Source organism: Myxocyprinus asiaticus, chromosome 11 (genome assembly GCF_019703515.2).
Source record: "Myxocyprinus asiaticus isolate MX2 ecotype Aquarium Trade chromosome 11, UBuf_Myxa_2, whole genome shotgun sequence".
NCBI classification, from domain to species: Eukaryota; Metazoa; Chordata; class Actinopteri; order Cypriniformes; family Catostomidae; genus Myxocyprinus; species Myxocyprinus asiaticus.
This window is the reverse complement of record NC_059354.1, coordinates 2,196,816-2,220,189: the sequence shown is the minus strand read 5'-3', so window position 1 is coordinate 2,220,189 and position 23,374 is coordinate 2,196,816. Positions and strand designations below refer to the sequence as shown.

The 23,374-nt window shown below is 42.4% G+C and overlaps 1 protein-coding gene across 4 annotated transcripts in view; it reads left to right on the top strand.

Annotated features, from left to right (window-relative positions):
• The window catches only part of LOC127448153 (FERM, ARHGEF and pleckstrin domain-containing protein 1), a 115,607-nt gene that overhangs the window by 84,232 nt on the left and 8,001 nt on the right, over nucleotides 1–23,374 (top strand). For 3 of the 4 annotated variants that reach the window (XM_051710477.1, XM_051710478.1, XM_051710476.1), the window contains exons 15-22: nucleotides 5,986–6,075; nucleotides 9,362–9,495; nucleotides 9,989–10,070; nucleotides 10,433–10,670; nucleotides 13,332–13,531; nucleotides 13,879–13,968; nucleotides 14,064–14,146; nucleotides 19,144–19,256. In XM_051710477.1, the coding sequence (XP_051566437.1) occupies nucleotides 5,986–6,075; nucleotides 9,362–9,495; nucleotides 9,989–10,070; nucleotides 10,433–10,670; nucleotides 13,332–13,531; nucleotides 13,879–13,968; nucleotides 14,064–14,146; nucleotides 19,144–19,256 (1,030 nt within the window). The remainder of the gene's footprint in view (nucleotides 1–5,985; nucleotides 6,076–9,361; nucleotides 9,496–9,988; nucleotides 10,071–10,432; nucleotides 10,671–13,331; nucleotides 13,532–13,878; nucleotides 13,969–14,063; nucleotides 14,147–19,143; nucleotides 19,257–23,374) is intronic. The other variant, XM_051710479.1, reaches the window with a different exon arrangement.

Below are 23,374 nucleotides of genomic sequence, written 5' to 3'. Positions count from 1 at the left end.
TGTACAGAAGAATTAATGTGAGTACATTAACTAAAACATAAGCTGCACATTTCTGCTTTTACACCCACTTTTTGCAAACTACAGTATGGAAGAGCCAAAATTATTGTCTGTATTAATCGTCAGCATACCACAGATTCCCTATCTGTCACTCACTCGACGTTGTGTCGATGTAGTGACACTAGGGGTCACTCTTGGGAGCCCCAAACACCTCTGCTTTTTTAAAAAAAGGCCAATGAGAATTGGCGAGTGGAATTTGCATGCCACTCCCCCAGACATACGGGTATAAAAGGAGCTGGTATGCAACCACTCATTCAGATTTTCTCTTCGGAGCCGAGCGGTTCTATTCATTGAAGCTGAATTCATCCGCGAAGTTCATTCACCTCATCTGCTGGATTCTATGGCGCATTTCAGCGGCTTCTCCCCCTCTGCACCCGTGGAGTGTAGAGAACGCCCCTGGGCACTTTGGCAGAAACAACTAAAAGAGTATATTCTAAAAAGAGTATATTTTCTTTCTAAAAGAGTAGCACATTCATTGCGAAAACATGACCATGTACAACATTGTGGTCGCGGCCACCTCAGCAGCTCCCCGCACCGGTCCTTCTACCTATTGGTTTGAGGCAGAGTCGGTTAGCACTGGGGGCGGTTTGGGGACCTCAATGGGACCACCTCCGCCGGGTATTCCCCCACGGACCTCCCATTCCCTAGCACGCTCATTTGACCCGATCGGGCTCTCGCATGAGACCACTGGCTTGTTTCAGCGCGAGCTGGACTTCTCGTTCGGAGCTCCGGAAGACGATGAGTTATAAAGCGCAGCATCGGAGAGCAGGCTTGTCCAGTCTGATGCAGAGGCTTTGGCTGGGCTTCCTCCTTCGGGAACGGTCGCCCAGTCTCACGCCGATGCGGAAATGATGGACAAGCTTTCCCGGGCGGCCGCGAGCATTGGGCTAGAGTGGAACCCTCCTCTCCCCTGAACCCTCGTGGCTCAACAATCGGTTCCTGGGCATGGGGCGCCGGCCACGCCCTGCCCCCGTTCCTTTCTTCCCGGAAGTGCATGAGGAGCTGACAAAATCGTGGGAGGCACCTTTTACTGCCTGGTCCCAGTCTTTCAGCTCCCCCGCTCTCACTAACCTCGATGGTGGAGCGGCCAGGGGGTATTCGGTGATCATCCAGGTTCATAAGGTGCTCGCAGTGCACTTGTGTTCCACAGAGCGCCGCCACCTGGTGCAAAGTTCCCGTCCAGGGACTGTAGGTTTATGTCGTCCCTGACGACTGTGGCCTGTGGTGCCGCTGGACAAGCTGCCTCTGCCCTGCACGCCATGGCTCTCCTGAAAGTACACCAAGCCAAGTCACTAAAAGGTGAAGGTCTACCTCACTCTCCGGGCGATGAAGGTCATGGCGCGGTCTCTCGGGCTGGCGATGTCAACCCTGGAGGTCCAGGAGTGCCAACTTTGGCTCAACTTGGTCGAGATGGGAGAAGCGGACAAGGCACGGTTCCTTGACACCCCCATTTCCCAGGTTAGCCTGTTTGGTGACGCCGTCGAGTACTTTGCCCAACCACATATCTGGTGCGCATGGCCATTGTCATGACCACCGTCCACCGTCCCATTTTGGCAGGTATGGCGCTCCAGCGGTGGACCCCCCGCCCCTGTGCGCCCAGCTGTGGCACAAACATGCCCACACGGGATTGGTTCCAGTGGACTACGGGGACAAGATTCCTCCTCCCCCCTCCTCGGCCAATCTTATGGTGGGCAGCGGAGTCAGGTAAGTGCTTCGATGTCCCTGGACTCAGCACGGCCACGGGGCTTGAGTCCCCTCGACATGGCACCTCGAGCTCCACCCCACCGTGAGGCCCCACTCGCCGGTACGTCCGACATGATCATTCCCTTGGTCCCCCTCGCCTGGAGTTTAGGTGCGTGGCTAGCACTTTCCAACCCGTCGCGATGGCTGACCCGGACCGTCCGACTCGGCTACATGATTCAGTTCGCCAGGTGCCCGCCAGGTTCAGCGGCATCCGCTTCATCTCAGTGAAGGGCGAGAACATCGCTACCTTGCGTGCAGAGATCACTACCCTTCTGCGAAAGGGTGCGATAGAGCCTGTCCTTCCAGCCGAGATGAAGAAAGGGTTCTACAGCCCTTACTTCATTGTACCGAAGAAAGGCGGTGGTGGGTTGTGACCAATCCTGGACCTGCGAGTACTGAACCGGGCTTTGCACAGACTCCCGTTCAAGATGCTGATGCAAAAACACATTCTAGCGAGCGTCCGGCATCAAGATTGGTTCGCGGTGGTAGACCTGAAGGACGCGTACTTTCACATCTCAGTCTTACCTCGACACAGACCCTTCCTGCGGTTTGCCTTTGAAGGCCAGGCGTACCAGTACAAGGTCCTCCCCTTCTGCCTGTCCCTGTCCCCTCGCGTCTTCACGAAGGTCGTAGAGGCTGCCCTTGCCCCGATAAGGGAAGTGGGCGTCCGCATCCTCAACTATCTCGACGAATGGCTAATCCTAGCTCACTCTCGAGAGTTGCTGTGCGCACAGAGGGACCTCGTGCTCCAGCACCTCAGCTGACTGGGGCTTCGGGTCAACTGGGAAAAGAGCAAGCTCTTCCCGGTTCAGAGCATCTATTTTCTCGGTTTGGAGTTGGACTCAGTTTCGATGACAGCGCGCCTCACGAACGAGCGCGCACAGTCTGTACTGAACTGTCTGAAGGCGCTCAGATGGAGAACAGCGGAAAATTTGACAATTTTTCAGAGGCTCCTGGGGCATATGGCATCCTCAGCGGCAGCCACACCACTCGGGTTGATGCATATGAGACCGCTTCAGCACTGGCTTCAGACTCGAGTCCCGAGATAGGCATGGCGCCACGGGACACAATGCCTGGCCATCACGCCGATCTGTCGCCGCCTCTTCAGCCCTTGGACCGACCTTGCATTTCTACGGGCAGGGGTTCCCCTAGAGCAGGTCTCCAGGCGTGTCGTGGTTACAACAGATGCCTCCAAGACGGGCTGGGGCACCGTATGCAATGGGTACACAGCCGCTGGCTTCTGGACTGGCCCACGGCTGCGTTGGCACATCAACTGCCTAGAGTTGTTGGCAGTACTGCTCACCCTGCGGAGGTTTCGGCCGTTGATCCAGGGCAAGCACATGTTGGTCCAGACAGACAACACAGCATCGGTAGCGTACATCAACCACCAAGATGGTCTACGCTCCCATTGCATGTCACAACTCGCCCGCTGTCTCCTCCTCTGGAGTCAGCAGTGCCTCAAGTCACAATGAGCCACTCACATCCCGGGCGACCTCAACACCGCAGCGGACACGCTGTCATGTCAGGTTACCCTCAGGGGAGAGTGGAGACTCCACCCTCAGGTGGTCCAGCTGATTTGGAGTCAATTCGGTCGAGCACAGGTAGACCTGTTTGCTTCCCGGGAATCCTCCCACTGCCCGCTTTGGTACGCCCTGACAAAGGCACCCCTCGGTATAGATGTGCTGGCACATAGCTGGCCACCTGGACTACGCAAATACACATTTACCCCAGTGAGCCTACTTGCACAGACCCTGTGCAAGGTCAGGGAGGATAAGGAGCAGATCATCCTAGTAGCACCCTACTGGCCCACCCAGACGTGTTTCTGGGATCTCACGCTCCTTGCAACAGACCCCCCCCCCCCCCCGGCGAATTCCCTTGAGGAAGGACCTTCTTTCTCAGGGACGGGGCACCATCTGGCACCCGCAACCAGACCTCTGGAATCTCCACGTCTGGCCCCTGGACAGGATGCGGAAGACCTATGAGGCCTACCACCCACAGTGGTAGACACGATCACTCGGGCTAGGGCTCCCTCTACGAGGCACCTGTATGTCTTGAAGTGGTGTCTGTTCGCTAAGTGGTGTTCTTCCCGACGTGAAGACCCCCAGAGATGTGCAGTCGGATCAGTGCTTTCCTTCCTGCAAGAGAGGCTGGTGGGGCGGCTGTCCCCCTCCACCCTGAAGGTGTATGTAGCCAATATTTTGGCTCATCACGATGCAGTAGATGGTAAGTATTTGGGGAAGCACGACTTGGTCATCAGGTTCCTGAGAGGCGCTAGGAGGTTGAATCCCTCCAGACCGCACCTCGTCCCCTCATGAGACCTCTCCGTAGTCCTTCGGGGTCTACAGGGAGCTCCCTTTGAGCCCTTGGAGTCATCTGCTTAATGCACTCTCTTTGGAAGACTGCCCTCCTGACTGCGCTCACTTCCCTCAAAAGGGTAGGGGATCTGCAGGCGTTCTCTGTCAGCGAATCGTGCCTGGAGTTCGGTCTGGGTCACTCTCACGTGATCCTGAGACCCCAACCGGGCTATGTGCCCAAGGTTCCCACGACTCCTTTTAGGGATTAGGTGGTGAATGTTGCTGTGTCCGGTGCGAGCTTTATGCATCTAATTGGATCACATGCAGAGCCTTAGAAGCTCCGAGCAGCTCTTTGTTTGTTCTGGTGGACAGCGGAACGGAAGCGCTGTCTACAAACAGAGGATTGCCCACTGGGTCATCGACGCCATCACGATGGCATATCAGGCTCAGGACGTGCCACCCCCTGTGGGGTTACGAGCCCACTCCACCAGGAGTGTGGCGGCCTCCTGGGCCCTGGCCAGTGGCACCTCTTTGGCAGACATCTGCAGAGCAGCGGGCTGGGCAACACCTAACACCTTTGTGAGGTTCTACAATCTCCGGGTTAAGACGGTCTCATCCCGTGTATTGACAGGCACGAGCAGGTAAGTTCCGGGACAACTGGCCGGATGTACAGTTGCGCATAGCGCCATTCCCCTCCCTTGAGGTGAAGACGTGCGCTCTTGACTCCCAGTCGTGTTCACAGACTGTGATCCCTGGATGACTTTCCTCCTTAGCCCTCTGGCAGTTGAGTTTGCGGAGAAACTCACTGACCAGCCCAGTACGTGCGCTAATGAGCCCCTGTACTGAGGTAGGTGCTCCACATGTGCTGGTTCCCCGAAGGCGACCCCATGTGATATCTTCCACAAAATTTTTTCCCTGACGGCAAACTGCTTCTTCCTTGGGCAGAGGCCCCTCTGCCCCCAGTCGCCATGCTCTGTAGAAACTCCTCCCCATTTGGGTAGGACCTACCATGATACCTCTCCACATGACATACTTCCGACAAGACTCGGTAAGACCATGTGACATATTCCACTCAAAATACCCCCCCCCCCCACCCTTTTTGGGCAGGGTGTGGTCTCCGTGGTGTCTTCCCCTTGGGAGGGACACCCACCGATGTAAACACTTATGGCTCCCAGTCAGTTAACAAATTCCACTCTTTTTGGGGAGAGAGGGAAAAGAGGCCTCAGCTGGGCTAGCCTGTCCCTGTAGTTGGGCAGTCGACTTGTTCGAGATGGACCGTTCGACGCTCATAAGAGCGTTGGGGGAGGTTACGTGATGGCCTGGTGTGCTGGCTACGAGGCACACAACAGTCTGCCCGCCACACGCCGCCAGTTCACGTAACACAGTTCAGCTAGTTGTGGCGTTTTGTATAGGGACCCCTAGTGTCACTACATCGACACAGTGTCAAGTGAGTGACAGATAGGGAATGTCCTGGTTACTTTCGTAACCTCCGTTCCCTGATGGAGGGAACGAGACATTGTGTACCTCTTGCCACAACGCTGAACAACCCGCTGAAGTGGCCGGGACTTGGTCTTGGCTCCTCAGCACGAAACCTGAATGAGTGGTTGCATACCAGCTCCTTTTATACCCGTATGTCCGGTGGAGTGGCATACAAATTCCACTCGCTAATTCTCATTGGCCTTTTTTCAAAAAAGCAGAGGTGTTTGGGGCTCCCAAGAGTGACCCCTAGTGTCACTACATCGACACAATGTCTCGTTCCCTCCATCAGGGAACGGAGGTTATGAAAGTAACCAGGATGTTCTGTCAATAGAAATGATCTGGTATTGAACACAGAATATTCCTTTAATTGAGAGATCATACTGATAGTTTGTTCTGGTTTGTCTGTTTGCAGATCTGGCCAGCTGATAATGCATTCTTCATAGCTAAAGAGCTGTTGAGCACTGAGAGGACTTACCTGAAGGACCTGGAGCTGATCACAGTGGTAAATGATGGACAAATACATCAGATCTCCTCTTTCATCTATCACACACACATTCCTGTCCAGCCACAGCGAGTGGAATTAATTCATGAGTAGAGCTCATGTTACCTGTGCTCAGGACATTTCTAGTGTCCCCAGAGTTCAAATCACTTAAAAAGTATACCAAACTATGTTTTTTTGAAAATGTAAAAATGCAGAAAGTTTTTTGTGAGGGTTAGGTTTAGGGGTATGGGATAGAATCTATAGTTCATACAGTATAAAAATCATTATGTCTATGGAGAGTTCTCATAAGGATAGCCGCACCAACATGTGTGTGTGTGTGTGTGTGTGTGTGTACAGAAATGGGATTATGTTTAGAGACCTGAGGGCATTGTGGTTCCTGTAGGAATTCATCAGAGATTAACACAACAGATTAGCAGCACCTGTTCTCTGTTTACGTTATCAACTGCCCTGTTGAAAAGACCAGCATTACTGCTCATCAGCATACAGTACATATGCTGTGTATTGGATGCTGGTGTGCTGGTGTCCCAACCAGAGTAATTAACAACAGTATCTTAACCAGCGAGCCTCCCAAACTCTTCCAGCGTCATTAGAAAGGCAATGCAGGTTGACCAATATTTTTTCTGTATGCAAATTCATGCTGATCTAAGATGGTCTTTTCAGCAGGGTAGACACCCAACATGATCTGTACCCTCAGAACAACACACTAAACAAACTACACTCTCAAAATGAGCTATCAGTACACCTGTATCACAAACTACAAAACTGTAGGAATAGTTCATCCAAAAAGGACAATTCTCTCATCATTTACTCGCCCTTATGTCGTCTCACACTCAAATAACTTTCTTTCTTCTGCTGTACACAAACAAAGATATTAGGGGTGTGCAACAAAGCTGTTTTATCTTCAAATTACTTGTATCTGTATTCGGATAAAACAGGATGTGATTGGGGCTTAAACCAGAAGTGTGTCGAAACTGAATGAAACACCCATTTTTAAATGTTGCTATATTACATGTACTGTACAGTTTCTATAAATAAAATAAGCATTTTATATACCTATTAATAATAATAGCCTAATAATAAGTATTATTATTTTTATTATTATGCTATTATTATTTAATTAAATTATTTTTATTCTATTTTTTTCTAACAATATTAAACTGAAAATGTGGGCTACATTAGCTGTGTAATATGTTGTTAACTGTGGTTCCTACTGTTATTTCTGACATTGTCTGCATGAATGTCTGTGGCTGTGCATGTATAACAATGTTATTATGGAGGGACAAAGTGTAATGCAATTGTAAAATATCAAGCACATATTTTGCAACGAATATTAAATACAAATACAAATATTAAAATAAATTTTTAATAAATCAATATAGCCTACAAACAGATGAAAGTCTCATAAGTCTATCAGGATATTTTACGATATACTTGAGGCTGATTTGTGCGTACATATTTTAACACAATGTGTAGGACATTATTATTTAGTTAAATTACATGTGCAGAATTAGCAAAATGCTTTAAAATAAATGGCAAGGATGGGCCTCTCTAGTTTTTCCAGAAGAGTATAGTGGGAAAAGAATAATAATAATAATAAATATAGCTGCAAGCAGCAATGATTGTGGCCAAACCTTAAAGCCATTCACCAAGCACAATGCAAAGAGCTACAGCACAACAGAAGCACAACATTTAAACCAGCTGAGATGGGGATTGAACTGGCAATCATCCAGTCTTTTGGACTGAAGCTCAAAGCTTTAACCACTGTGCCACACAATCGACAAGTCTCACTGACATCAAAGGGACATTCTAGGTTGAGAGTACATAACTATTGCTGAGATAATAGTTACAGCTTAGTTTTTTTTTTGTGTGTGTGTGTGTTTTTGGAAATAGGAATTACTCAATAAAGAACAGTCTACATTGTAGTAAGCACAGCATGAAAATTCAAAGAGCAACAGAAGTAAACATTTTAAAACTGCTCTTTCCTGAACTCAAACTTATTTTAACCACTGGGCCATTCAATTTACACAGCTCAAAAGTGCCAAAGAGACATTCTAAGCTGAGAGCAGCAGGTTTTGAATGAAAAATAAATAAATAAATAAATAATTCTCTCTGCCATTTTCTGAAGACTTAGAATGAGGAAGCAATGATACATAAAAAGTTTTGTTTAAATTGACTACAAATTTTGACCACTATGTACCTTTAGGACATGATGTTGAAAACACATACCAATTCTCTTTCAAATCCCTTCAGGCTTGGTCCCTAACTAATGATAATAATGTTACATTTATATAGCTTCCAGAGCTCAAGGACACTTAACATTCTCAAATTTAATACAGTTTAAAGAAAAGGGAAAAATAATTTTCTTTGTATCACATGAGCAGGGATATTCTGAATAGATGAATTATTCTTAACCAGATAATTACCTTAATTGCATATGTGGATATAAATGTGGTCAATTGTTGAATTTAAAGGGATAGTTCACCCAAAAATGAAAATTCTCACATAATTTATTCACCCTCATGATATCTCAGGTGTGCATGACTTTCTGTCTTCTGCAGAACACATTTGAAGAAAAATAGAAAAATATCTTAGCTCAGTAGGTCCTTAAAATGCAAGTGAATGGTGATCAGACATTTTAAGCTCCAGAAATCACAGACAGTCAGCATAAACGTCATCCATACGACTCCAGCTGTTAAATTAATGTCTTCTAAAGCGACACGATCGCTTTTGGTGCAAAAAAGTTCAGTGTTTTCACTGAGTAATTAACCTCAGGACTTATTAAATAACACCTTTAACTATTAACCATGCAATTATACGTATCTACATACAGTATAACTGCCAGAAAGGTTTCCAGTATTTAATGGATGTGTAGTTCTCATTTTGATATTGAATAACAGTAATATGCTGCTCTACAGATTTCCGCTTCGAAGATCCATATGCTCATGGTTATTATAGGAATATAGGTATTTTAATTGTTCAAAAATGTGCTTGAAATTGGACCGAGACTACCTCCTCAAGAGGGCGTGAGGAGGGGGAAGAATCGAACTCTGGTCCAGAACAAGCAATCGAACCAAGTGTGAAAACAGCCCAAGAGCAAGGCCAAATAGCTGGCTAGATACTGCTCAGCATCAGCCATTAGTCGCAGCATGTGGAGGAGGTGCTATCTTTATCCTTCATATTAATTATTGGGTACTGACACATGTGTCCTGTAGCCCTTGTAACTTTCTATGTATGAGGGAATATAAATAAACATTTAAAATGAGTAAACGCATAAAATGTGTGTTAGTGGTTTCAGAGAGTGTTGGAGAAGGAAGAGTGTGTTCCTGACTCTCTCAAGACTCTGTTGAATTCCACCTATGAGCCGCTACACACACACCACACACACTTCCTCCAGGAGCTTGAGGAGAGACTTTCACTCTGGTGAGTAACACACACACACTCACTGATGTGATATCAGGCTTGTCACTGCTTAGGAACTTATGCCATTTTAATTAAAAAGAAAACAGTTGTTTTTTCCTTTAAATTAAAGTTTGTTTGCAATAAGTTAATTCTGTTGTCATTTACTCACCCACATGTTGTTCCAAACCTGTATGACTTTATTTTCTCTGTGGAAAACAAGAGGCCAAATATTTTCATGAATGTGGAAACTACTGTTTTTTGTTTTGTTTTGTTTGTTTGTTTATTTGTTTGGGGGATTTTTTTCTCCATGAAATACAAGTGAATGGGGACTGAAGCTGTCCAACAATCAGCCTAACATTTTCTTTTGTGTTCAACAAAGAAAGTCATATAGGTTTTGAAAAACATGGAAATGAGTAAAAATGGCAGAATTTTAATTAAGGTTTAAGAAAATGTCCTTGTTCTTTTTTTTTAATTAAACGTTATTTTAATGATACTTTTGCAATGTGTGTTTTAGGGAAGATCGATCCAGTGTGCAGGTTAAAGGTGATTTTCAGCGTATAGGAGACCTGCTGCTGAAGACAACACAGGACCTGAAGGTGTGTATGTATGTGTGTATGTATGTGTGTGTGTGTGTGTGTGTGTGTGTGTGTGTGTGTGTGGGACAACTGGACTTTTTGTCCCAGGCTCGAGCGTGAGGGGGGGACCACAGAAAGGCTGTTCCATATTATAGAGTGCATCCAAACACGTGATTATAAACACGTGACACAAGTGACAGCGAAAGCTGCCGGGTAGGGCACATTGGACAACTGACTGCCCCCCCCAACCATTGGACAACTGAATATGTTTTGTCCTAGGCCCAAGAATTTCTAACTGCAGCCCTGTGTGTGTGTGTGTGTGTGTGTGTGTGTGTGAGTGTGTTACCATTCATATTAATGATGGTGTGTTTCTTATCTCTCAGTCCCTCTCATGTCAGCTACAGATGAACTCAGAGTGTGTGTATGAGCTGGAGAGAGTGTGTGCTGTGTCCCAGAGGCTGGAGTTTGTTTGTCGTGAGTTTGAGCTTCAGAAAGTGTGTTACATCCCGTTAAACGTGTTTCTGCTGAGTCCTCTACATCGACTGCTGCACTACAGACTGATACTGCAAAGACTCTGCAAACACTATCTGCCAACACACAGCGACTACAGCGACTGCAAAGGTGAGACAGTGTGTGTGTGTGTGTGTGTGTGTGAGTTTGGCACTGATCTACCAGTCAACTGTTTGGCTCATGATCCTAAAAACCTTTTGATCAAAAGGCTTATGCTTAAATGCTTCAAATGCGTATTTTTGACAAATGTACATTTTGCCTACATACAGTATGAATTTCTGTTCAAGAAATGAAGGAATGATTGTAATATCTTTACACATCTACAATTAAAGAAAGGGTGTTTTTTCACAGAGGAACTATTTGCACTTGGTGTAAGTAGCACCTGCCACACAGCGCGGATATTCACACTCAGGTAGTCTGGTGGAAACAGAAATGGGAGACAAACTGCACCTGTAATGTTGCTGTAGTGGCGTGGACTGTAATGATGACGTAAATGTGCTTTTTCTTGTGGATGTCCCTGGTTCAATTCCCCCACTTTTCCCCATTAAAAGTCTCCACTCTTAATATTTCCTTTAATACTACTTATACAGGAATAATAAACAAAAATGAATATAAAGATTGATTTCCTCACAGTGATTTGATCACGGTGACGGTCGGGGAGTTTAGAGAAATGTTTGATCTGGGTTAAATTAACCATGGTTTTACTATAGTAATATTGTATTAACCATGTTTTTTGGCAGAAGCCATAGTTTTAATGCAATTAACCATGCTGTTACTACAGTAATATGGTGTTGATATAGTAACCGTTTAATTTAGGGGCATCTCAGGATGCACCTCATGAAGTTGTTTGAAGAATGACCAAAGCTATTCTAAAATATGAAAATAGCCATAATAAAGAACGAGTTGGTGTATCAAAACTTTTAGTGAAGCTACAGTTCTGGAGACAAAATTGATGAAAAATTTTCCCAGAAGTTAGCTAAATCTGAAGTTAAACCCTTGTAGGGATGCCTAAAAATGTTAATTAGTTGATAAATACTGTAAGCTCTTACAAGTAAAATTACAAGTAAATAGGAAGTCCTAATTTAGGTAGCTAGGTAAACGTGTTTGAGAAGGAAACAATGGGCTGAGCTTCCCAAAGCAATTAGTAGAGCATTAGTAGCACTTCATCTCTAAAGCATCGTTATTTAAGTAGTATGTAAAAACATACGTAAATTAACGAGAGCTTTGAACCGCTCTTAAGTCCATTAAGTGCAACTTAAACATATCTTTCTCGCATCTTTTACAATTTATCCGAGAATATTTGACATTTAATAAATTATATTAATATATTTTGATCATTGTAAAACCATTGATTGTACACTATTTCAGAGGATTAAAAAGTGTTGAAAAAAAATCATTAAAATCAATAGGCAGTCTCTGCATGCGATATAATAAGTCTAAATTTACATGACAGGTAATGCAGTATAACTGTTATGAAGCTGAGACGAGGAGTTGAACCAGATGCAGTTTATTTTCAGAGCTCAAGGAAAACACAGAACAAACAAGGAGTAATCACTGATTAAATAAGAATTAAGGTAAGCAAATACGATGAAGCAAATATATTGGATGACTGACAGGTAAATAACTCACGATACTAGAATAACAGAGAAGTAAGTCACTTTAGTGGCTGGTCCAAACGAGACTAGACAAAGGCTGAGGGAGAATGGTGAGACTTTATAGTGTTCTGATTGATGATTTGATGGGGAGCAGGTGAAAATAATTAATAATCAGAGAGTGCACGGGGTTTGGAGGAGCAGAGGCTGACGAGGGCGTGACAGTTACATTTATAGTGGCCTTCTTTGATAAGCATAATTGTAATGGCAATAGAAAGACGATAAGTTCTTATTAAACAGATTATTTAAAAAGACATACGTGAGTTATGTGACCCTGCAGTTTAAAACTTAAATAAATGTGCCTAAATGAATAATTAAAATATGGTTAACAAAGGAGATTAGAGTGAGTGTGTGTGTGCAATGAGCATATCTCTCTCTCTCTTCCTCCTCCTCCTCTTCTTCATTCCTCCAATGGCTGGTTCAAATCTGATCCAGTAGTCTATAGTCTGTTTACATGGCAGTCACAAAAATTGCATGATGCATAATGGCAGAAAAGGCTACAAGTGCACAGTGCCTAGAACTGTGACCAGATGATTTATTAATATTTAGACATGTCTATAGTTCAATACTGATGTCCGTCATTTTAATCCTATTGTGTGTGCATCTGTTCAGGTCCAGGCCAAAGAAACAAAACTTCAGGCTTCGTGAGAGCCCCTTATGATTTAAATCACATACATTCACGTTAAAAGCATTTCTTGCATCACTTTCATTAATCTCTCTAAAGTTGAGCATCAGTACATCTGAAGCCCCTTCTTACATGGTTATTTATTTAATGAAATTCAGTAATAGTTAATAACTTTCTGTGCCATGTATTTCCGCATTATTTTCATGTTGTGAAGACAAACTCATGGACATATTGGCCAAAATAGTTAGCACCGGACAGCTCCCATAATGAAGCACTTACGTTCTACTTTATAATGAGTGATCTAAATGCTGTTTTGGGAAACAGGCTTTAATCCATCATAAAAAACAAGTGACGTTAGTTAAAATGATTGTAAAAGCTTGCAATGTTATCAGGAAACCCAGCCAATGTCACTTTGACATATATTTACACAGTATATATTCATGTGTACAGATTTTGAAGGTATTTATCTGTGTGCTCTGTTCGTGTGTGTTCTAGCTGCATTAACTGATGTGTATGAATTGGAGGCTGGGCTTCATTCTGGTCTGGTGGAGATGGAGAGCTATCAGAAACTCCTGGAGCTTCAGAAGGATTTGTCTGGTGTTCAGAATCTGGCCGTGGCTGGACGTCATCTCATCAGACTGGGCTGCCTCAGCAAGCTCTCTGGGAAAGGCCTTCAACAGCGCATGTTCTTCCTGGTGAGATTTCATGACGCACACAAAAAAACATATGTTTCTACAGTATATAATGGTGCCTATGGCAGAATCACAGCTGTGCTGATATTCAGTACAACAGCATTTGTGTGATATTGTATATATACACAACAGTTCTATAAACAAGAAGATAATATCGAGTAACTGCTGTTTTAGATAAAACGGTGCCAGTTTTTTTGTATATACAATCAAATTTATTTTCGAATTTAGGTCACTAACTGGGGACATATTTCAACAATCTCTTCTTCAAAGTATAAGGTTGAAAAACACTGGATTAAAAACACACAGCTGTTTTGTGCTAAACTCTTCTTTCTCTGTTTATGTGGAGCCAGTTTAATGACGTCCTGTTGTACAGCACTCGAGGGATAACATCAACCAATCAGTTTACAGTACACAGACAACTTCCTCTGCACGGCATGACAGTAAGACCATGAGAATTGATTCACCTTCATGTTGATGTTATTGATCGGCATGAGAGTCCTCCGATGAGAAATGTGTGTGTGTTGTCTGTGTTCAGATCCGGGAGAGTGAGGATGAATGGGGGGTGCCGCACTCCTTCACACTGATGGTTCAACAGCAGTCACTGGTGGTCGCTGCATGGTAATTTTAAGAAAGATTTTATAACTACTTTAATTAAAATATTATGTAATAGGATTCAGAGGGAAGTGTATATATTATTGGAGACCTTCTCCCAAAACATCCATTTGTCCATTGGTAATGGGTTTGTTAATGGGTAGTTTAAAAGTTTATGTGTCCTGCATTGTGAAGTTATATGGTGCGTTCAAGCCTTTCTGAATGATCGTGTTTACGAGTTAAGCACATATGAACACCATCACAATGTCATAATTATGAGTGAGAAACACAGTATTTCCTTTAAGTCCAGACTTTCCTAGTTGAGGGCATGTCAATTAAAGAATCATGGTGGAAGCAAACTGTTATTTCTTAATAATTCAGATTTACTTGTGGATTTTGACGGTGCAGTTTAGTTTGTGTACTGTTAATGAAAAATGACGAAACAGCTTGCCAGACACAGATGCAAACTACTCACTTTTCAGCTGAAGTCACCTTTTCTGAAGCTAATTTGCCCAAATATTTTGGTGAAATGTTCTACATTTTCCTTGTTAAAATCACTTGAAAGGGTTACTTTAAACTTAACACTTAAAAAGCTTTAACCATGTATGTGGGATTGCCAAAATTGTGTAATGGGCTGGGTCAAGTGCAGTTTAATTCTGAGGTTTTTCTCCACTAATTACACTCATGAGCACTTTATTATGTACACCTGTACACCTACTTATTCATGTGATTATCTAATCAGCCAATCATGTGGCAGCAGTGCAGTGTATAAAATCATGCAGATATGAGTCAGAAGCTTCTGTTAATTTTCACATCAACCATCAGAATGGGGAAAAATGTGATCTCAGTGATTTGGAGCGTGGCATGATTGTTGGTGCCAGATGGGCTGGTTTGAGTATTTCTGTAACTGCTGATCTCCTGGGATTTTCACACACAACGGTCTCTAGAGTTTATAGAAAATGGTGCAAAAAAAACATCCAGTGAGTGGCAGTTCTGTGGATGGAAACGCCTTGTTGATGAGAGAGGTCAACAGAGAATGGCCAGACTGGTTTGAACTGACAAAGTCTATGGTAACTCAGATAACCACTCTGTACAATTGTAGTGAGCAGAATAGCATCTCAGAATGCACAACACATCAAACCTTGAGGCAGATGGCCTACAACAGCAGAAGACCACGTTGGGCACTTTTTTAGGATCAAAGTTCCTAATAAAGTGCTCATGAGTGTATATAAGATTTTGGTAGTGTAAATTCACTGTATGCAATGAGTTAGAAGAAAATTATGTTCTTTTGTGCATTGACTGTGTCCTTGATGAATGTCAGCCATATTTCTATGACAGTGACACACTCCTTTTATACACATGAAAAATGTTATTCTCATCAGAATTTGGATGTAGTCTCCATTAAATTATAGAGAATTTAAGTATTATTAATCATTTTCATCTACTGACACACAAATCATGGCTAGTTTTTAACAGTGATTGTATCGGCACGCACTTCACTTCTACCAGTTTTGATTTTGAACAGTTAAATTCATGAAATGAAACACGGAAAAATTAAAACAAAAATATTTCAGTTTCAAATTACACTTCAAACTAAACTAAAATATAATCAAAATAACGAAGTGGTCAAAATAAATCATCTACCTAATCCAAACATTTTTCTCTCTCCAACTTCTTTCACCAGCACCTTTTGCAGTGACTTAAAAATACCAATACAAATTAGATCATAAATACAATTTTAAATATAAACATAATAATAATTATAAAAAAATAAACCATGATCTAAAGATTAACATAAACCTCATAAAATGTTGTTTCATAAAACTGCTATGACTGTGGTCTTCAGGGACATAATTTGAATTTGTGCATGAACTTTATTACCACCTGCTGGTGGAATCTCCAAACTGCAAATTAGACTTGCACTGAAGACAGACCCGCTATTGAAGATGCTTCGCACAGTCAGCAGCGGTTTTAACCACCACGCAAACCACGCAATTGAGTGGGGCCCCCGGACATTGGGGGGCCCCCGCCCCGGTAGGACAGCTCAGCAAAAAACGCTTGAGGGGTGACAAGTCGTTCTGGGTCATGCGGCACAAATACGCTGTTGTCAGCACTTTCAGAGCGGTTCACGTTAGAGGTCCACCGGGTTCGGGTCAGTTTTTCAAGTAGGACTTTGGGTTCGGGTTTGTAATTTATGAAAAAATATACAGTCCTTCCGAACTGGTTTCGCCCATGCGCTCTAACTCACATACGTGCAAACAGATGCCTTAGGGGCCGTTTCATGTCGTGTTTTTGCGTGCATCTGCTCAGTTTCTGCTCACGCTTGATAAAAGTTTTTTCCTCCTGCTCTAGTGTGATGAGGGGCCACCGTGCCTTCTATGTTTACTGTTACAATACTGTTACTAATATTGCCTATGATGCTTACATAAAATATGGCCTTTTGCAACATGGTGAACAATACACTGTAGTCTCCAGGTGAAAAAGTAAATAAGAATATTGTATACAACAAATCCTCAAAGTTATAAAAATAATACTGTATCATATTATAATTACTAACTGGACAACAATAAATAATTGTTGGGTTATAATAATAAATGACAACTGAATTCCAAAATGTTAGTGAGTGAAGTAGTAGGTTTTGTACACCCAGTTCATTAAAAAAGTGTTTTGTAAAAATATGTGTATTGCTTTTTTTTTTTTCTTAAATCACTGTATTGTAATAATTATTTTTAACTAGATTTTTATTTCATTAAACATTTTTAATGTACTTGGCTACAATGGCTGATAGGATGAATTTAAAATAATTATTTAAAATAAATGTTATCTAATTTTTTAAGCAAAAAAGTAATTTGTAAATTATATTCACCCTTTGCTAAATTGAAAGCACTACAACTACACATTATATGATGTTTTACCTTGTGATTTTCATTTCATTTTCATTTCATTTTTTTTAATGTACAGTCATTTCAAATCAGATGATTGCAACATGCTCCAAAAATGTTGAGACAGGGGCAATTTAAGACTGATAACAATTTGAAGAGTTGAAATAACAAGGCAATGTGAAACAATAGATGTTAAACAGGTGAGGCAATTGTGTCAAAGTATCTAAAAAGCCTCCAAAAAAAGCCTAGTCCTTCAAGAGCAAGGATCATTCAAGACTTTTCAATTTGCCAACAGATGTTTCAGCAAATAATCCAGCACTTTGAGAACAATGTTCCCCAAAGACTAATTGGAAGGATTTGGGGCATTTCACCCTCTACAGTGCACAACATAGTTAAAAGATTCAAGGAATCTGGTTAAATCTCGGTGCGTAAAGGGCAAGAAAATTAAAACACTTCTGAATGCACGTGATCTCTGATCCCTCAGACATCACTGTCTTAAAAAACATCATTCATCTGTAATGGATATCATGAACATGGGCTTGGGATTACTTTAGTAAACCTTTGTTAGTCAAAACCACTTGCTGCTGCATCCACAGATGCAAGTTAAGACTTTACTATGTAAAGGAGCAGCCATACATCAACACTGTCCAGAAGCGCTGCTGACTTCTCTGGGCTTGGTCTCATCATAGATGGAAAGTAGAACAGTGGAACCGTGTTTTTTGGTCCAAAGAGTCCACATTTCAAAAAGTTTTTGAAAAACACAGCTGCCGTGTTCTCCGGGCCAAAGATGAAAAGGACCTTCCAAGCTGTTATCAGCATCAGGTTCAAAAGCCCATGGCATGGGTAACTCACACATCTGTGAGAACAACATGAATACAGACAGATATGTACAAATTTTGGAGTAACATATACTGCCACCCATCACATCTTTTCCAGGGACATCCCTGCATTTTCCAGCAGGACAACTTCAAAGCACATACTGCCTGGATTACAAGTGCATGGCTGCGTAAGCAGAGAGTGTGATGCTAGATTGGCCTGCCTGCAGTCCTGACCTGTCTCCAATTGAGAATGTGTGGCACATTATGAAGCACACAATACGGCAACGAAGACCCTGTACAGCTGTGCAGTTGAAGACCTGCATAATGGATGAATGGGGGAAAATTCCACTTTCTAAACTAACAAACTTGTGTCTTCAGTGCCCAAATGCTTAATAAGTATTATTAGAAGAAATGGTGATGTTACACAGTGGTAAACACTCAACTGTCCCAACTTTTTTTTGAGCGTGTTGCAATCATTTACATTTATGCATTTGGCAGACGCTTTAACCAAAGTGACTTACAGTGCACTTATTACAGGGACAGTCCCCCTGGAGCAACCTGGAGTTAAGTGCCTTGCTCAAGGACACAATGGTCATGGCTGTGGGGATTGAACCAGCAACCTGAATACCAGTTATGTGCTTTAGCCCACTACGCCACCACCACTCGTTATCTGATTTAAAATTACTGTACATAAAAAAAACAATGAAATTCACAAGGTAAAACATCATATAATGTATAGTTGTGGTGCTTTCAATATAGCAAAGGGTGAATATAATTTACAAATCACTACTTTTTGTTTTTATTAGCATTTTTCGACTTTTTTGGATATGCAGTTGTAAGACTTTCATGAGACATTATTATTGCTGCTATTTTTTATTGTTTTACAACGTTTTTTTTTTTTTAATTGAGTTACGATAGTTATTCATGATTTTACTGTAAGATGTTTGACATGGCGTCTTTATTTACCACTCTAATTTATTGAGTGCAAACATATTGTTTAGGTCTACAGCACTATAAAGTCCAAGACAAATTTCTCCTCTGTGATAATAAAGTATATTTTAATTTCAGTGACAGTTCAGTTGCTAACCAGACAGCTAGTTCAGTAGCAGAAAGAAAGTCCACCTCCTTATTGTAGTAGCTTTATAAACCTCATCATCTCTACAATGTATACCTCTATTGTCCATCATAACACAGAGCATTTTTATGAACCCAGTACAGTTTGTTCACTGGATGCTGGAGCAGTACAGATGTAAGCCTTCCTTATGTGATGGATGAAGGTAAAGATAGATCTCTTTCTGTCTCTCTCTGACCTCTTCCCTTGTAGTTCAGAATCAGAAATGGAGAAATGGATGGAGGACTTAAAGATTGCTGTTGATATGGCTGAAGAATCGAGTGGACCGACCTCTGTCCTGCTGGTGTCAAATAAGGAAGCCAGTAGTAAGTGACGTTTGACCAGGTCACACGTGACTGGAACTGTGGCTGTCCATTATGACTGTATTCAGTAATTTTTTTTTACTTTTAAAGTCAAAATGAAGTCAAAATTGTCAATATTTACTTTCTGTAAGGAATTTTCTGGGTTCAATACAAGTTTAGTTCAATGGACAGCATTTGTGACAATGTTGATAATCACAAAAATGAATTTAGGTTCGTCCCTCCTTTTCTTTAAAAAAAAGCAAAAATCAGGGTCACGTGACACCATGCAGGGAGCAGATGATCTCTGTGCACTTTGCTAAATTTTTTATTCTTTTTATGTGATAACCTGGTGAAATTCTATACAGTCAGTTACACATTTGCTCTTTGAGGTAAAATATGGCAAATAAGTCAAAATCCTCGGGCTCTGGAGACATTAAAAGACACTTACGTGCTCAGGATGAAAGCCCCGACAGGCCTACAGACCGGGGACTCTATTTGGTTGGTATGACGAGAGAGGAGATCCAGTGTCAACTGTCCAACATCTCGTTGATGCTGATGAGGATTCTTGCTGACTTGGAGGATCTCGCTGTTATACATCGATCAATTACGGCGATGGAAACAAAATTCTCTGAGTTAGTCACAAGAATGACGGATGTTGAGAGACGAATCGATTGTCTTGAGTCATCGGAGAGGGAATTACTCGCTAATCCACCCGTGACCAAAGTTGATTTGGAATGTGTTCTTGGAAAAATTGAAGATCTAGAGAATAGAAATCGCAGGAATAACGTCCGAATTGTTGGAATTCCTGAGCATGAGGAGGGCAGAGATATGGTGAAATTCTTGGATGAACTCTTCCCGAGTCTGCTTGACATAACGGGCTGTGGGCTGGAAATCGAGCGAGCTCACAGAGTTCCGGTAGGTAGATCCACTGAGGGAAACAGGCCCCGATTGATTTTGGTCAAATTTCTGAGATCATCCGATAAAGATCTTGTGTTGCACCAGGCGAGGAACAAGGGAAGGCTATCTTGGAAGAATCACAGAATTTTCTTGTTCCCGGACTTGCGAATTCGACAGGAGAGAAACGCGAGCGATTCAAGGAGTGTAAGAAACCCTTGCATCAAAGAAATATCGTTTTTGCACTGATGTTTCCAGACTGAGAATAGAGACGAAGGACGGTCGCAAAGTCTTCACGTGTCCGAAACAAGCGCTGTCTTTTATACAATCTATGAGTGAGTAAACCATTGGGGTTTTTCTCATGTAAGTGGATCGACTCGCTGTTCATTGACTCTACTGTTGGAGGAAGTTTGGCGTCATTTTTGTTTCTTTTTGCGTTGACTCCACCTGGCGGCTGGAGTCTGTTTGGTGGAATAACACTTTTCCATAAAGAAACTTTTGCATTGACAGAATATCACTTCTGCACTGAAGTTCCCAGCCAGATTGATATTAGACACTATGGATGACCACAAAATGTTTACATGCCCACACAAAGGATGTCTTTTTTACAGTTGGCGGTCTGAGTAAGTCATGGTGTATTCTTTTCATGTGCCCTCTGAGTGAACTTGACTCTTGATCACCCGAGGAACCAGGATTCCTGTTTTGCTGCTGTTTATGATGGTTCTGCCTAGCAGCTGGAGTTTGCTTTGTGGAGTAACATTGCTTTGGGACAGTTTTGTGGATAAACCTGCATGTTCTTTGTTCTTATGCCTCCTGTTGGCTGGGGTTTGATTGCGGAGTTTTTCTGCGGGACATTGGAATGATTACGTCATCTGCTGCATTCACAAGCAACCTGTTCACCGTTCATCTGTTTGACTGTTCGAGGACATTGAACGGTTTGTAGTGGCTGGAATTTTGTTCTGTGGAAGAACACATCTTTGAGTCAGTTCTGTGAATGAATCTATACGTTACATGTTTTTATGATGCCTATTGGCAGGGGTTTGTTTTACAAAGTATTTTCTGTTATGTAATTTTGTCTTACAAATTTGTGAAGCAAAATTGAGCAATCCGATGGCAAGGTTGTCGCAGGAGCTCTTGCAGGCGTGCATGGACCTTTTGAGTTTGGAGGGATTGACGCCGGTTGATGCTCTCGTGCATGGGGTTAATGCGCACGTTTTCTTTTTCTTTTTTCTTTTTTTTTGGGTTCGGGTGGGGAGTTCGGGGTTTGAATGTTGCACTAATGGGGATTGTGGTCTGTATAATCTTGTTTTTGACTATTATATCAAGATGTCAATCGTTGATATGAATGGATTATCCCTCTCCACATGGAATGTGAATGGGTTGGGGCACCCCATAAAAAGAAGAAAGGTTGTTACTTTTCTTAAGCGTAAGAAATATGATATAGTGTTTCTTCAAGAAACACATCTTTCCCCACAGGAAGCTGAAAAATTTGGGAAGATATTGGGTGGACTTTTTAGTGCTGGCTCAAGTAAGAGCAGGGGAGTTATTATATTGATAAATAAACATCTACAATTCAAATATCTCAAACAGATTAAGGATAAATTAGGAAGAGTCATTATTGTTTTAGTTGAAATTCAGGGACAAAGGCTGATTTTGGCTCATATTTATGCACCTAATGCTGATGACCAGGGCTTTTTTATAGATCTTGAAGGGATGTTGCAAACCGCTGGCACCCCTTATGATATAATATTGGGAGGAGACTTTAATCTTTTGATGGACTCAGTTCTTGATCATAGTGAAGCGAAAGTGTGTAAGCCCCCTAGGGCAACAGTGACACTTCACAGGATGTGTAAACATCTTGGTCTTGCAGATATCTGGCAACTTTTGAACCCATCTGGTAGGGACTATACATTTTTTTCACCAGTGCATAAAATCTATTCTAGAATAGATTTTTTTTATATATATATCTAAGGCCCTCATTTCATCTGTAGTCGACTGCTCAATTGGAAACATCTTAGTCTCAGATCACACCATGGTGATTTTAGAGATGTTGCCACATACGGAGAAAAAGAAATCATATAGTTGGCACTTTAATGTATCCCTTTTGCAAAATCCTGATTTCCAACAAATGTTAAAGGCTGAAATCAATGTTTAAATGGAGACCAGCTGGTCCTCAGTATCCTCTGTGGGCGTGGCTTGGGAGGCACTTTCCTCAAAAAATCCAAAGCACAAGAACTTGTGGAATTGGAAGGGAATATTAAAAGGGCAGAGGCAGAGCTGAAATGTCATATGTCGTCTGATGACCACAGAGAATTGACCCGATTGAAATATAGATATAATGCTATTTTGTCATGGAAAGTGGAGTTTTGGTTATTCAGGGCAAGACAGTCATACTTTGAGTTAGGGGACAAAGCATGGAAGATTTAGCTAGATATATAAAACAGAGAGAGTCTTTTTCTACCATTCCCTCAATAAAATCTTCTGCTGGTGAAATATTTACCTCGACCAGTGATATTAATAATGCTTTTAGGGAGTTCTATTTTGATCTCTATAGTTCCACGTCTTCATCTACTGATGAAGATATTGGAAAATTTGTGGATCCATTAGAACTCCCTAAACTGACGACCGAGCAAAAAAACTCTTGATTCTGAGATAAGCTTGGAGGAGCTTGACGAGGTAATTAAGTCCCTGCCTACAGGAAGAGCTCTGGGGCCAGATGGATTTGCTGCTGAATTTTTTAGATCTTGTGCAACAGAATTGGCTCCACTTTTGCTAGAAGTTTATACAGAATGGAAAGCTTCCCAACCATGACACAAGTCCGGATCAGTCTGATTCTTAAAAAGGATAAAGATCCAAGCGAGTGTAAAAGTTACCGCCCAATTTCCCTGATCCAGTTAGATGTAAAAATTTGGTCAAAAATTCTGGCTAACCGATTAGTAAAGTTATGACATCTCTTATACATATAGATCAGGTGGGGTTTATTCGGGTCCACAGCTCTTCTGATAATTTTAGGCATTTCATCAATATCATGTGGTCAGTGGTGAAAGATCAGACTCCGGTCGCTGCCATCTCACTCAACGCTGAAAAGGCATTTGATATGGTTGAATGGGATTATCTTTTTAAGATTTTGGAAATGTACTTTATAGACACCCTGTAGCAGCAGTACAAACAAATTGATTAATTTCAGATTATTTTACTCTGAATAGGGGCACCCGGCAGGGTTGCCCCCTTTCCCCATTATTGTTCTG